Raw genomic sequence first — 16,394 nt, 5'->3', positions numbered from 1 at the left:
AAACCTAAAACTTTTCACCAGTTTGGTAAGCTGACAGTTTTATCTTTTAATTGGACACTCAACTGACTTAACACCTGTAAAGACTTATTTGTGGATATACTGGATATGTGGTGACTCAAGAAGGATTAGTAACATTTTCACTCACCAAAAAAGACAAGCGTCCTTTTATAACCCAGAGCGCTTGGAAGACTTTTAAAGCAAACATAATAACAAGCACAGCATTTGAATAATGATATTCATTAGTTCTGGATCAAGTGTAAGTGTAAGTATAGATGTTTGAATTATGAGCAAGTCTGTGTATGACAGGATGCTTTGGGTATTTCTCAACAAGTGGTTGGTAGCTAAAACCACAAAAGCCAACCAATAAAAAAACAACAAAATTCCCCACAACACATTTAAGATTCACCTCTCCCGCAACTTTGTTTTAGAAATAATCCCATATCAACTCATGAGCATTAGAATGAACTTAATTTTCTTTTATCTTTCAGCTGAATACTTGTCAAATACTTAAGCCTCTTCATTTTCAGTTTAACCAAAAAAGAAACCAACAACCTGTGTTTTACAAAAAGTATTATTTGTTCCCCTGATTTTCACCCTACTTTTGTATCATTCAAAAATATAAAAAATAACTTGTTTTACTAGGAAAATACAATACATTGCATGTGATATATGTATTACGATAATACATTAGTCTGTGTGTATATGCAAAGCTGCCTGTTGAAGTAAGGCTCTGTATTAGTCTGGAAGATACACACAATAAACAAACAGGCACCCACGCAAGCTCTGAAGTGCATGCACATCTGAACATAATGATAAATCTCACGCCTACCGTGTACACATTTCAAGCTGTTAGCAGATAATGGTTTCAACATTATTCAAAGTTTTATTTAGGGATTAGAGATATATTGTTTTCTTAAACTCAAAGGTGGCATTGTGTTTTGAGTTCTGTTTTAGTTCTGCAGCAAACCACACTGAATTCCGTTCAAAGCATTAATCTACTGAATACTTCCCCCCCATCCTTACGTCCACCAAAATAAATCCCGATATTTACCTAGAAAAATGAATAGTTTTTTGCACCGATTTTCAGTGGTTTTTGTTGTAGTAATAAACACCGATAAATTCCCGGGAAAAAATAAATACAATAAAAACTGAAAACAAAGGGCACTATCAATACTATAGTAGACCTACTAAGATAAGCAGACATTTTTCCTCCCATAGTACAGCGTGAATATTCCTCTGCCAAATGCCAAGAGCAATATGCAAAATACATACTTTGTCCACTCGCTTATATCTTAGTGGCTTTACAGAAACTGCTTCACTGCTCCATGTTGTTGGGTTAATAAAATATTCAGCTTGCACCCAGTCACCTTTACAAGGTTCGAAGCCTACAAAAACAGTGACATTTTTGCAAGTTAAGTGGTCATAAAAAGAGAGTTGTGTAACTTTGTGGAAGTGTGTAGTGTTTTTGCTATCAGAGGGCATTTTGATTTGACATAATTTAAGGAACTTTAAAGTTACCTGCTAAAATGTGTTAAAAGTATACTTATTACAGCATTATATATTGAGTGCTACACGTAACAGGAGATACAGAGAACTTCAGCACTTAATTTTAATTTTGTTTTATTTTTTGTGTCTACCAAAAATCAGGCCCTTGAGCTCCCATCCTGTTGCCTGATGGACTGTTGCAACAGGCTGAGACTTCACTGGGAGTGCACCAACTTTTTGACAGGGGAGGGGGGAATTTAATTCATAAGCTACACTTGCTAGGGATAAACCTTTGTCTTTAATACTTAACACAGATTGAGGAGTACCATTTTAAAGACACAAATGTTGGCCCTAATCTGGCAACAAGTTCTGCACAGGAAGCCACCTACATCTGTACAGAACTCCACTGAAGTCAGTACAGCTACATGGAGGCGCCAAGTGTCTCCATAGGTGGCTTTGGATAGCCCACCCTACTTTGTGGAGAAACATTCACTGTTCAAGCTGTCATGTCAGCCAACATCATGAAGCCTATGCAGAGCTGTCCACACAGAGGATTTTAAAGCTTGTTTTTAAAAAAAAATAGCTACTGAATTTTACTAAGTGTCTGAAATAAGATTTTTTTAAAATCTTCATTCTTTACTGCGATGAACATTAATTAAAATGTAATTTAATTTTACAATTTAAAAGCTTTCAGATGGCTAGCAACAATGAAAAGATCTCTGATCAAACTGTGATCCAAAGAAAGTCACAACGTTTGCTAATCACTGATAGGGGAGTTGTTTAAAGGCCAAAGCATCATCAAACTCAGGCTATGGCTACACTAGAGAGCTTGCAGCTGTGCCCCTGTATGCTGTCTAGTGTAGCTGCTCTAAAACAACGGAGGAGCGCTCTCCTGTCAGTTTGTTTAATCCAGCCCCTGCACGCACACACAAACACACACCCTCCTCTGCAAGCAGCGGTAGCTATGTTGGCAAGAGAAGCTCTCCCACTGACATAAGCATCAGCGTGGACAATGTTAAGTCAACATAAATTATGTCGTTCAGGGGGGTGGCTATTTCACACCCCTAAGTGACATAATTTATGTCGACTTAAGCTGTTGTATAGCCATAGCTTCACATACTTAATACTTTTACTTGTGTTACAGCTTTACTACCACTCAACAGTAAACTCCAGGAGTCACACAGTGATAAAACAAAGATGAACAGACTTTGGACTACAACTTATGTATTGTAAATCTGGCTAAATTTTAGCCACAAATTAATAAAATAAAATAATCCTAATGATTAGATATACATTATTTTAAAAGTTTAAGTTACGGGAGTGCAAAATAGCACCTGAAAGAGATACACCTCTACCCCAATATAATGTGACCCAATACAACATGAATTCGGATATAACGCAGTAAAGCAACGCTCCAGGGGGGCGGGGCTGCGCGCTCTGGCGGATCAAAGCAAGTTCGATGTAACGCGGTTTCACCTATAACATGGTAAGATTTTTTGGCTCCCGAGGACAGCGTTATATCGGGGTAGAGGTGTAGATTCTACATTGAATGCAATAATTATGAAATCACACAGCTGCATTCCCTCAGGAAGGGGCCTTTTACAGCAAGTTTCAGCCTGTAGCAACATTTTTTTTTTGGATAAGTGTAAAACCCTGCCTGAAAATAGGGTTTTAAAATGAAATGTGTGGGACACTCGGGACCAGAGTTAGGAGTTTTTATATACTAACATGTTTATTTTCAAAGACGTATTAAATTTCACTAATTTCTCTACATTTAAAATGAGAAAGGGTGGGCTATACCTACTGTGAGAAGAAATTATCTCTCACATAAAGAAAGCCTACTTTCAATTAAAGTGATTTAGAGCTCAGTTTACAACACTCAAAAATATGAAAAAAAATAGCTGTCTTCATCCCAGTTATTACTTTTACTCTAATACGGATTATCTGCTATTTGAAATACAAATTCTTGTAATGTGCACTAGACACTTAACACACAAGACTTTTGAGACCATTAAAATGGCTATCAAGATTTTTTTTTCAAGTCATACCTTCACAAACCCGGTCCATGGAGAAAGAAGTTGTCCTATTAATATAGCCACCATCTTCAGTAAGAGATGTAATATTGCCAGTTAACATTTTAGTTTTTAATTCAGAAGAGTCGTAAGTAGGACTGCTATAGTTTTCCCATTTGTCTGAGACAGCTTCTACCTAAAGAGTGCAAAAAAATACAATATTCCCATAGCTGATATTTCTACTTCACAAATGATTATGTTGGCAGCAAAGTTAAAAATACACTCAAGATGCCCCATGTGATTTACCAGATTTCAAGTATTTTAAACTACATTTTATAGCCAACCAAAACCATTATTTACAGGATTATATACCTGTTTTAGTTGTCAAAAAACTCATGCCTCCCCCCACCACAAAAGATTAAAAATACTATAAAAACAAAAGGAATCACTAGCAGTAACAATGATATAAAGATGGTAAGGAACTTCACTGTTACAAACTTTTGTTTCAACTAGTTGCACCAGTGCTGATATTTATTATTATTGTTCATTAATCTATAAACTCTTCAATCTGCTTGCCCATCTCACTTTAAAATCAAGGCAGTATCTTACAGGGTCTCCTGGCAGGTTGGGAGAGAATTTGTTTTCAAACATTTACTAATTTTGTGCAAAAAATGACTGAAGCTAGAGCGTTTCCCATTCTGCGAATTAGCAAACTCAAGAATTCTTACCATTTGTCATCACTTTATACACTATAAAAAAAAAAATGTAAAGGACTTTCAAGTGACAACTGGTAATTTTAAATTCATGGAGTTTTTTTACCCCCATTCTTTTAAAATGTACTCTTTCATTTTATTAAGCAGGGAAACAGCTCCAGGCTGGTGTTTGCAAAATGTCAGCCTGAGAAGGGTCATGTAAATACAACCAGTTCCCTGATGTGCTAGAGGAAAGGAGCAGATACCATAGGCTCCTTAGCTGCCTGACCCATGGAAGCAGTAATGATTCCTTAATTATTTGGGAAGCTTAGGGCAGAGTTAGGAATTGCTGGCCTGAGAGAAATTCTCCCTACAAGGGCTAAGCAGCAGCAGCAGCTTTAAGAACCATGCCCTTGCTTCCAAGGAGTCACTGTTGTCACTAGACCAAAGTCCCCACCACACAAGTCACTGATATATCAGGAGAGTTCCTTCATCCCACAAGAATTCCCCCCTCTCTTTCAGGAGGCCTCCAGCACTCATAAGCCCCCTTCTCACCTCAAGAGTAATAGTTACTGAGGTCACTGTCCAAAAGCCCCTTACACCTCCAAGCAGCAGTTGGTGCTAGACTCTCACAATAAACTGTGTCTGGGTATATATGAGGAAACTGCACAGTGTAGGAGAAATTGGTCAGAGCAAGCAAAAGGACTAGATGGGGGAAAATACTCAAGCAGGTATTGTGGAAGTAAAGAGATATGGGATTACTTTAAGGAAAGCAAAATTAAATATATTTTATTATTAAACAGTGATATAATAAAAACTCACATATGTAATAAATATCCCATCACACAGTTTTCTTTTAAAGTGAATAAAAGGGAATGCAGTAGACTTTGATCATGTTCAGGCACTGCTGTGTTATCACCAATTTGGGGCACAGGAACTAACAGGATCTGTAAACAAACTTTATTGTTTTACTTAGAAATGAGTATGTAGAGGAGGGTTGGAACACTGGAGAAAGCATGCAGGTTTCGAGACAAAAAAATCAGTTTTCATTTTCTGAAGGGTTACAGGATCATAACCATCTAAAAAGGTATTTACATAAAAAGCTATTTACATAAAAATTATATGACTTGACAGTGTCCCTTTAAAAGGCTGATTGTGGCTTAGTGGTAGCACCAAAGAGGCCTTAAATTTTCAGCAACTGCACATCCCAGGAGGTGAAGCATGCAGAGACAACAAGCTCAAAGACCCAGCAGAAGAGTTAAGTGCACCACAGAAATTATTCAAAGGACAGGCTTTGACAGGTCATAGGAGCCTCCTGAATCCTCTCACAGAAGGGAAAAAAGAAGATAGTGCTGCAATCCAAAGTCTGTCCAAAAGGATTTAAAAAGGAGATAAAATATTGGAGGAAATCTTTAAGGCCAACCTCTTGTCAAACTACAAACAAGCAGTATAAATGAGAGGAGAATTAGACTCTTGCTACCATCGCAGTCAGTACTGTATTTGTTCAGTGGTAAGGCAGAGGATTTCATCTTTGTTAAACCAACATCTTTCAAAAGCATCGCATTCACTAGAGATCATCAAAAATTTAAGCTCATAAACTCACTACCACTCTTACAATCACTAATTTCTCTCTCCCAAATCAAAACCAAAACTGTGAGAAGCAGAAAAGGAATAATCTAGACTGTTGTGGAAACAAAAGCAGAAAATAAAATGTAAGACAAGAAGAAATTTGATTTTGGTAGTGTTAATTCCACATTAGGATAATAAGTGTTTTTGAAGAGAAAGGGAAAGAAAAGTGCATAACTTGAAGAAAGAAAAAAAAAAGGGGGGGTGGGTGGGGGGATACTGCCATGCACTACAATAGCAGAACTTGTACCATATAGATATGAGTGTGTAGATATGGGTTTAAGCTATGTTTCCATACCCACATTTCTGACAAATATTACTTTTATATAGGTTAAACTCTGACGGGGAGATTCTGTGCTGCACCTCCAAGACACAAAGAACGGAACTTGTAGTCCTGGGGAAGAAAAGGCAAAGGTGTCTTTAAGACATTTTCTTGGTTCCAAGCTGCTTCATGGCCCCAGAATAATTTAGGCAGTCCAGGGAGATACTTTAACCATCCCTGGCAACCTATGGAGGGTTCCATCTCCCCATCTCCTCTTGGAGGCAGCCTGCACTGGGGCTTGTGATGCATCCAATACAGGCCTGTTTATGGTAGCCCTATGCCATGTCTGTGCCAGGGAAATTCCTCTGATTGGTTGCAGGGCCTTTACAGCCCCGGTATGAATTGCAGTATCCCAGCAAACATTCAGAGTTGTCAGGCTGGTGCAAAATGGAGTTAGGAATTTATTTATTTATTTATTTAATTTTATTTATTATTATTAGGAGACTGGCAGACCTCAAATCCTTACTTATTCCACTTTTTGTAAGTATGTATGCCAATATGCATCTGAGAAGCCCTTAGTCAGCAGCATTATTTTATTGGATGAAAATTTGCAGGACTTTCCTTTAGTTTTCACTTAGTGAAATCCATTTAGTCAAACTAATACAGTAACTCCTCACTTAAAGTATCAGAGGGGTAGCCGTGTTAGTCTGGATCTGTAAAAAGCAACAGAGAGTCCTGTGGCACCTTTAAGACTAACAGGTTAGTCTTAAAGGTGCCACAGGACTCTCTGTTGCTCCTCACTTAAAGTCGTCCCAGTTAACATTGTTTCGTTGCTGATCAATTAGGGAACATGCTTGTTTAAAGTTGTGCAATGTTCCCTTCTAACGTCATTTGGCAGCTGCCTGCTTTGTCCACTGCTTGAAGGAAAAGCAGTCCATTGCAGCTAGCTGATGGGGGCTTGTAACCAGGGTGGACTGGCAGCCCCCCTATCAGCTCCCCGCTCCCCTAAGTTCCCAGCAGGCTATCAATTGCTGGCAGTTCAGCTGTCCCTCCCCCCACTGCCATGTGCTGCTCCCAGAGACTCTTGCTTGCTGTGCAGGAGGGGAAGGGTGGGGCGCTAATGTCAGGGTGTCCCCTCCCCCCGCTCCTGCACCCCGCTTATCCCTTCTCCATATAGAGCAGGGAGGAGACACGGATGGAGAGAGACAGAGAGAGCTTGGGGCAGCAGCTGCTGTCTCAACTTCCTGATCCACTTAAAAGACAATGCACTTAAGAGTGGGTCACCTTACTTAAAGGGGCAGTGTGCATCTCTCTCCCACAAACAAGGTGTGTGTCTGTCTCTACCTGCTATGCTGTCTCCCCTCCCTCGTGTTTGTGCTGCCTTGTGTGAGAGGCTACATTAATAACAATGTGTTAACCCTTGAGGGCTCAGCTGAGTGCTAGTTCATCATTTAGCAGCAAGGCATTCCCTGGGAAATATCCCTCCCTCTTCCATCCGCTAACTTCACCACCTCAACCAAGCTTCACAATCATCATAGCTGTGAACAGTATTAAATTCTTTGTTTAAAACGTATACTGTGTGTATGTCTATATAATATATAGTTTTTTGTCTGGTGAAAAAAATTTCCCTGGAACCTAACCCCCACCCCATTTACATTAATTCTTATGGGGAAAATTGGATTCGCTTAACATCATTTCGCTTAAAGTCGCATTTTTCAGGAACATAACTACAATGTTAAGCAAGGAGTTACTGTACTAAGGCGGTAAGATAGTATTTATTGCACCGAGAGCTAAAAATACAGAAAAGGAGGTATTTTCAAAAGCAATTAGTGTTAGTCAACTCTACCACTGGAATTAGTGGCCATTGACTTAAATGGGAGAAGAGTCTGGCCAACGCCATGTACTTTTCAAAATATCATCCTAAACACATACCAAATATGACATTTTCAGGCAAGCAACTGCTGTAGTTTCTATAAGGATTCTATACAATCAAAGAGTATTTCTCTCATGGAACACCACCTCGTATTAAGATGGCATACCCACTATGAAAAATAATTTGGGAATTAGAAAGTGAGTCTGAACATACAATGAGGGTTAAAGAATGTTAAGTGGTATGATCTCAGAACATATGCTGCAATCAAATGGTAGTTCAGAAGGTCCATAAGAGTCACAGAAAAGGCTCGTCCCAAGCTTCAAGGGGGGATTCACTACCACAGTGCAATACACTCTCCACAAAACAACTATGACTGGAAATCCATCCTAAGTTACTGCTGGCAACTGATCAAAATTTCCTGCTAGTGTTGCAGAGTAGGGTGGGTTTACATATGAAAGAAAGGCATTTAGAGGCAGGTACCCTGTATGAATCACCTTTTCATGTTCTGTATGTATATATTAGAGTTACCATATTTCCACAATCAAAAAAAAGAGAGCATGGGGGGGAAGCCCTGCCCTAGCCCCACCCCCAGCCACTCCTTCCCATTTCCCACCCCCTGACTGCCCCCCTCAGAACCCCAACCCCCCTGCTTCTTGTCCCCTGACTGCCCCCTGCTGAGAACCCCTCACCCTAACTGCCCCCCTAGGATCCTACCTGTCCCCTGACTGCCCCAACCCTTATCCATTCGCATGGGTGGCAGGGTTGTAGAAATTTTGGTGGTGCCCAGAACCCCGCCCCTCACCTAAGGCTCTGGGACGGGGGTTGGGTGGGGGGAGGAGGTCTGGGGTGCAGGTCCTGGGCTGGGGATTAGGGTGCAGGAGGGGTGCAGAGTGCAGGCTCTGGAATAGAGTTTGGGTGCTGGGTGCAGCCTCCGGGCTGGGGCAGGGGGTGGGTATGCAGGAGGGGGCGAGGGGTGCAGGCTCTGGGATGGAGTTGGGGGGGGACGCAGTGCAAAGGGAGGGGGTGCAGACTTTGGGAGGGAGTTTGAGGGCAGGAGGGGATGTGTGGGAAGGGGGGAGGGGGTTTGGGAGGGAGTTTGGGGATAGGAGGGGATGCAGGGGTGAGGGCTGTGGGTCTGAGGATGAGGGGTTCATGATGCAGGAGGAGGCTCAGGGCTGGGGCAGAGGATTAGGGTGCGGGGGGATGAGGGCCGGGGCTGAAGTGTTTGGGGCATTGGAGAGGCTCAGGGCTAGGGTGGAAGGGCAGGGTAAGGGCAGCCTGTCTTCCCATTAGTGGATGGGGATGCTAGGACCCGGGGGCAGCAGACAGCAGTTGCTGCTGGCTCTGGCAGTACAAGCAGGAAAGGGAGAGGCAGTCAGGGAGAGAGAGGGGCCCACGGGGGGGAGGATGCGCAGGGGGGGTGGCAGGTGGAGGCTGGGGACCCATCCAACCCTCCCCCCTTCCCTGACTGCCCCTCCCCCCGACTCCCCTTACCATTCTGGCTCCACATGTAGGCAAAACACGCTGCCCGGTGGGTCGGTTTGTGTGTTACACAGGGCTGCAGACAGAGGGAGGGGGGAGCAGGGGAGGGCTCTGACTGCTGGAGGCCAATGGGAGCGGCTCAATCAGCCCAGCCGCCCAATCAGCAGCTGCACTCTGTATGGAAGGGAGGGAGGGAGGCGAGGGAGAAAAAACACCTGGACATTTTAACCTTGTTACCAATTCCTCCCGGACGGCTATTTAGAGATGCAAAAGCTGGACATGTCCGGGGAAATACGGACGGATGGTAACCCTATATTATATATACACACACACACACACACACACACACAGACACTTACTATATGTACCATTCTATGCATCTGAAGAAGTGGGCTGTAGCCCATGAAAGCTTATGCTCAAATAAATTTGTTAGTCTCTAAGATGCCATAAGTACTTATGTTCTTTTTGAGATACTATAGGTCAGGGGTCAGCAACCTTTCAGAAGTGGTGTGCCGAGTCTTCATTTATTCACTCTAATTTAAGGTTTCGCGTGCCAGTCATACATTTGAATGTTTTTAGAAGGTCTCTTTCCATAAGTCTATAATATATAACTAAACTATTGTTGTATGTAAAGTAAATAAGGTTTTTAAAATGTTTAAGAAGCTTCATTTAAAATTAAATTAAAATGCAGAGTCCAGTGGCCAGGAACCGGCAGTGTGAGTGCCACAGAAAATCAGCTTGCGTGCCGCCTTCGGAACACGTGCCATAGGTTGCCTACTATAGGTACTCAGTAACTGGTCACTGGAATGTTTACTGTGTGTACATATGTGTTTAAATTAATAGGAAGGCTGTTAAGAAATTAGGAGGAAGGCAACACAACGGCCCTGGATAAGTAACCTGGTGAACATCTCAAGGGGGCTAAGAAACAATGTGTGAAATATTAAGGCACTACTTACAGGTGCCAGCTGAGTTACAAGATTTTTTTTTAAACCAAGCTTTGGAACAGATTAAAAGGATACTAATCAGTTAAAAAAAAAAAAAAAAAAAAAAAAAAAAAAAAAGTACTTTTGGAGGGTGGGAGTGTTGTCAGCGAGCTGTTCACAGAAGAACAAAACAGGTTGGCACGGAAAGACCTAGGCAGGCCCGATGAAGGAGGCCTGAAGCAGTCAGGCCTTACAAAGCTCTAGGGCAGGGGTTCTCAACCTTTTTCTCTCTGAATCCCCCCTCCACATGCTATAAAAACTCCAAGGGGGGGGAAGAGGGGCTCAGGGCTTTGACATAGACATAGTTTGACTTCTATTTGGGGGGTGAAGGGCGGGGGCCAGCAGGGCTCGCGCCACATCCGCATGGCGGGGGTCCAGGAGGGAGTGCCACCTCCAGCCCCTGACTCACCTCAGCAGGACACCCAGCCTGTCTGGGTTGGGATAGGGTGCAACCAAAAATTAAAAACTCAAAGGTGTGGGGGGCTTAGCTCAAAAAGTTTGAACACAGCTTAGGGTGCAGGGAGGGAGTAGCTAGGGGCTGTGTGCAGACAAGGGGTAGCTCAAGGACCCGGGGGCAGCAGGGAAGGGGTAGCTGGGGCTGTTTGCACACAGAGGGTGACTAGGGCTGTGTGCGGGCAGGGGGGTAGCTCAAGGTACAGGGAGGGGGTAGCTGGGGCTGTTTGCACACAGAGGGTGACTAGGGCTGTGTGCGGGCAGGGGGGTAGCTCAGGCTGTTTGCATACAGAGAGTGCCTAGGGCTGTGTGCGGGCAGGGGGGCAGCTCAGGGTGCAGGGAGGGGGTAGCTGGGGCTGTGTGTGGGCAGGGGGTAGCTCAGGGTGCAGAGAGGGTGTAACCTCAGGGTGTAGGGAGAGGGGCTGTCTGCTGGGAGGACTCCCCTGCAGTCCCTGTTCCTGGAGGGGTCTGCCAGCCATGGAGCCAGGCAGCTCTTACCAGCTATCTCTGGGGGAGCAAAGGGGGCTGGGAGCTGAAGAACAGCTTCAACCCGGGGCACCAGCAGGATACGAGGGAATGCTGCTGTTCCTTGCTCCATGGCACCAGCCAGAGCAGCAGCTGCCCTGCACTGCCTCCGACCTGGCCAGGGGGCAAGGAGAGAAAATGGGGGGGGGGTGAGGGAGAGAAGGGAGAGGTGTGGAGCTGCCCCCAGGACTGCCATGCTCTTGCTCTGCAGTTTGGGGAGGAGAGGAAAAACCCTCCATGTCCCCAGCTGTGCGCATGGGCTCAGAGCTTCTGCCCCACAGGGAGCACCAAGGCTTGGGGCTTCGGTCCCATGCCTCCTGGCTTCAGCCCTGCAGTGTGCACCGAGGATCGGGGCTTCAGCCCCATGGAGGGCGCTGGGGCTTGGGCTCTGGGTTTCAGCCATGGAGCCCCACAGCCCCCCTGAAAGGGCTCATGGGCCCCCTGTTGAGAACCTCTGCTTTAGGGAATAGTAAGTCTTAGGGAAGATAGATATGAGTATAGACAAGGGGTTCTTAAACTTCATTGCACCACGACCCCCTTCTGACAACAAAAATTACTATATGACCCCAGGAGGGGGGAACCGAAGCCTGTGCCCACCCAAACCCCATTGCCCTAGGCGGGGGGGGGGGGGGGGGCGCGAGGGTTCCAAAGCCTGTTGGGGCCAAAACTGAAGCCCAAAGGCTACTGCCCCAGGCTTTGACCCCAGGTGGTTGGGCTTGGGCTTTGGTCTTGGACCCTGCAAATCTAATGCCAGCCCTGGCAACCCCATTAAAACAGGGTCCTGACCCACTTTGGAGTCCCGATGCACAGTTTGAGAACCACCGGTATAGACGATTTTATTGTTTTAATCCGCTCTCTTATGTCGTGCTGTGTGCCTACTGTTGAGATTAAACAGCATTTTAAGAAAGCTTTCTGGTCACTGGTCATAGCTCCAGAAGGGAAGCTATGGGTGCTAAGCCCAGTCACACATGTAGAGTAATCAGGGTTGATATACAAGGGGCTGTAGCCCAAAACTCAGTCTAAGAATGGGGAAAATCAGGGGATTCCATCCTAAGACAGGTGAATGAAAGAAGCCTAACACCTTGGGGAGAGGCACCCTCAGAGAGGAGTCAAAGGTGCAACTACATCCATAACCATTACAAGCATTCAGATGCTAAGGTATGGTAGGCCATAAAAGTACATGGATATATATCAGATACCACTGTGCAGTAGCTATTGCAAAATACACTGCTCTACAGCCAAAATGCTTCTGAAATAAATGTAGTCAAACTTTACTAATTCTGGGTCACGGAGAAAGAAAATGATGCTTAAAATTGTTGATTGGCTCTAGTTTTCAAGATATGCTATTGGTTCAGTATATATGACTTTGACTTGGGAATGCCGGAGGATAAGTGAGTTATAAAGGGAAGGGATCTCAATTTAAACCAGAAATGACTAAAATACATCTTTGACTGGATCTATGAATATATCTATGACCAGGTTTGGACAGTACTTGCTTTTTAGGCAAAACAATGAATGATGCAATCTGAAGCTGGTATTGCGTCATACATGATATGAATTGCATCATGTTATTCCTAGAAGTCACGGATGATGCAATCATAACGAAGCTTACATCACTCTGCTGAACAAATTGTCCTATATCAGCTCTAGAAATCATACAGTGTCATGCTCTCTTATTTGTCAGTGTTTGATTTTGCAAAGGGACACATTTCTGTTTAGCCAAAGTGAGCAGAGATGCCTCGTACTTGTGTGAACAGGGCAGATAACTTCTGCTATGTTTGTGGTGAAGTGACTTTTGCATCACTAAAGCGCAGTATAACCTCTAAGGTTAAGAAAGCCTATCACCTTTATTTTGGCTGCAAAATTGGAGATCAGGACAAGAGGTGGGCACCACACATATGCTGCAACACTTGTGCAACAAATCTTCGCCAGTGGTTGAACAGGAAAAGGAAATCTATGCCTTTTGCAGTGCCAATGACTTGGAGAGAGCCAACAGATCATACCAGCAATTGTTACTTCTGCATGGTGCCTCCAGTTGGGAAAGGTGTGTCAAAGAAGAAAAAGTGGACTGCGCATTATCCAAACATTCCATCAGCTATACGCCCAGTACCCCACAGAGGACTGCCGATTCCTGATGCACCAGAATCATTCTCACTTGAGTCAGATGAGGAAGAGGCTGAAACGTCTGGTCCTGATCCATCAATGTCACAGGACCCACATTTTCTCCCATCCTCCTCCTCTGAACCACACATCATAACACAAGGTGAACTGAATGACCTTGTCAGGGATTTGGAACTACTCAAGAGTAAGGCAGAGCTGTTGGGCTCCAGACTACAGCAGTGGAATCTCCTGGCAGGTGATGTTAGGGTTTCCATGTTCCGTGACCGTCAAAAGGATCTTGTCCCATTCTTCTTCATGGAAGGTGATCTTGTAGCCTGCAACAACATCGATGGTGTGATGGCAGCCCTCAACATCGTTCATGATCCAGATGAGCGGAGACTGTTCATTGATTCATCGAAGATGGGTCTTAAAGCTGTTTTACTGCATAATGGCAATGTTTTGCCATCAATTCCAGTTGGTCATGCAGTCCATATGAAGGAAACCTATGACAACATGAAACAACTTTTGAGGTGCATAAACTATGACCAACATCAGTGGCAGCTTTATGGCGATTTGAAGGTTGTTGCTCTCTTGCTTGGTCTGCAGACTGGATACACAAAGTACTGCTGTTTTCTCTGCGAATGGGATAGTTGTGCAAGAGATTCCCACTACATCAAGAAAGATTGGCCACTCCGACAGTCATTGGAGCCTGGGAGGAAAAGTGTTCAGCATTCACCACTTGTTGAATCAAGGAAGATTTTGTTACCATCCTTACACATCAAGCTGGGTCTGATGAAGAACTTTGTCAAGGCCATTGACAAAACACAAGCAGCTTTCAAGTACCTCCGTGGAAAATTTCCAAGGTTAAGTGAAGCTAAGATAAAGAAAGGTGTCTTTGTTGGTCCTCAGATTCGTGAACTTCTTCGAGATGATGCATTTGACCATGCACTGCGTTGTCAAGGAAAAGACGGCATGGAAAGCCTTCCAGTTAGTGGCAATAAGTTTTCTCGGCAACAACAAGGCAGACAACTACAGGTTGTTGGTGGAAAACCTCCTCAAGGCATACAAAAACCTGGGTTGCAACATGTCACTAAAGATACATTTTTTGCACTCTCATCTAGATTTTTTTCCACCAAACTGCAGAGCAGTGAGCGAAGAGCACGGCGAGCGATTTCACCGGGACATTGTAACAATGGAGAAACACGATCAGGGCAAATGGAGCCCATCAATGCTTGCAGACTATTGCTGGACAGTGACAAGAGATGCTCCATTTAATGAATACAAGAGACAAACCAAGAAGCGCCGAGTAGACACTGAATAGGACTAAACTATGTACATAATAGTTTTTTGCCTTTTGTTTCATAATAAATTTTATTTATATAACCCTTTTGCTGATTTTTAAAGTGTTACATAAACAGGACAGGTGAAATATTATCATGTAAAGCAGGCCTGCACAACATGCGGCCCGCGTGGGCTCACTGTGCGGCCCGCGTGGGTTGAGTAGGTGGGCTCACTGTGCGGCCCGTGGGGGGGTGAGTAGGCAAATGGGCAGGTAGTCGCAGGGAGTAAGTCGGCGAGCCGGGGGAGGGAGGCTGAGGAGGCGAGCGGCAAATCGGTGGCTGACCTGTTCTACTGATCTGGCTCCCATCCCCTTTCCCAGGGCCAGCTCCAGGCACCAGCAAAACAAGCAGGTGCTTGGGGCAGCACATTTCTAGGGGCGGCATTCTGGCACCGGCCATCATAGGCGCCGACTCTGGGGCATGGGGAAATAGTGCCCCCACTGCCCCAGCTTGCCTCCGCTCCACCTGCTCCCCTGAGAGTGCCACCGCCACTCCGCTTCTCCCCCCTCCCTCCCAGGCTTGCCGTGTGCGAAACAGCGGTTTCATGCAGCAAGGCTGGGAGGGAGGACAAGCCGAGTGTCGGGGCACTCGGGGGAGGTGGTGGTGGTGGAGCAGAGGTGAGCTGGAGCGGTTCCTCTACCCTTCCCCCCCCCCCCGTTACTTCCTGCACCCTCCCACCCTAGCTCACCTCCGCTCCGCCTGCTCCCCTGAACGCACCACTGTTCCACTTCTCTGCCCGTCTGAAGCGGACCAGCAGCACACCAGGGGGAGCAGGTGGAGTGTAGGTGAGCTAGGGCGGGAGGTCACGGGGGGCCCGCAGGAAGCAATGGTGGGGGGGAAATGCGGCACACTGGGGGAGGAGGCAGGGCTGGGGATTTGGGGAAGGGGTTCAGAAGGGGTGGAGTTGCGGCGGGGCCGGGGGCAGAGGGGCACGAAAAAAAAACGTGGGAGTGGCCAAAAAATTTTTTGCTTGGAGTGGCAAAAATCCTAGAGCCCTCTCCAAGTGTTGCAGCTGTCTGGAGGTGCCTGCCTTCCACACCTTCCTCATTTACACCTCATTCATTCAACAGGGCAATTGATTACAAAATGGGGGGGGGAGAGATCTTATTCTACTTCTAGCAAAAAGACATTTTTCTTTTACCTTAATTATACTACCTTTGGGGCCCGCTATAACAAATTACCGAGGTTCAATACTGCTGTTTTGGTGGGGTGACGCTGGGGAAGGAGGGTTTGTTTCTGCGGGGCAGGTGGCGCTGGGGGGGTTTCGGCGGCGCCAGGGGGAGTGTTTTTGTGGGGCGGGTGGCGCGGTGTTGTGTTTTGGGTGGCGCTGGGGCAGGGTTGGCAGCTCTCGGGGGGGTTTCGGCCCTCAGCTGTTTTCTTTGGAGTAATATGGCCCTCGCCACTTTATGAGTTGTGCAGGCCTGATGTAAAGCAACCATAAACACATGAAAAGACCTAAGTTTACAATTTATGATTAAAACTCTACTATCTACACAATAGACAGACATAAAATGTAAAAACTTAAATATCTTAGAAACAGTAGCCAATCAGTTGTTTTAAT

The 16,394-nt window shown here is 45.1% G+C and overlaps 1 protein-coding gene across 2 annotated transcripts in view; it reads right to left on the bottom strand.

The window, feature by feature from the left end:
- MOV10L1 (Mov10 like RISC complex RNA helicase 1) overlaps positions 1–16,394 on the bottom strand; it is an 81,305-nt gene that overhangs the window by 59,366 nt on the left and 5,545 nt on the right. For both annotated transcript variants that reach the window (XM_034767520.1, XM_034767528.1), the window contains exons 3-4: positions 3,534–3,693; positions 1,273–1,385 (exon numbers count right to left, since the gene is read on the bottom strand). In XM_034767520.1, the coding sequence (XP_034623411.1) occupies positions 1,273–1,385; positions 3,534–3,693 (273 nt within the window). The remainder of the gene's footprint in view (positions 1–1,272; positions 1,386–3,533; positions 3,694–16,394) is intronic.

This window comes from Trachemys scripta, chromosome 1, assembly GCF_013100865.1.
Source record: "Trachemys scripta elegans isolate TJP31775 chromosome 1, CAS_Tse_1.0, whole genome shotgun sequence".
In the NCBI taxonomy this organism is placed as follows: domain Eukaryota; kingdom Metazoa; phylum Chordata; order Testudines; family Emydidae; genus Trachemys; species Trachemys scripta.
This window is presented reverse-complemented; position numbering and strand designations above follow the sequence as displayed.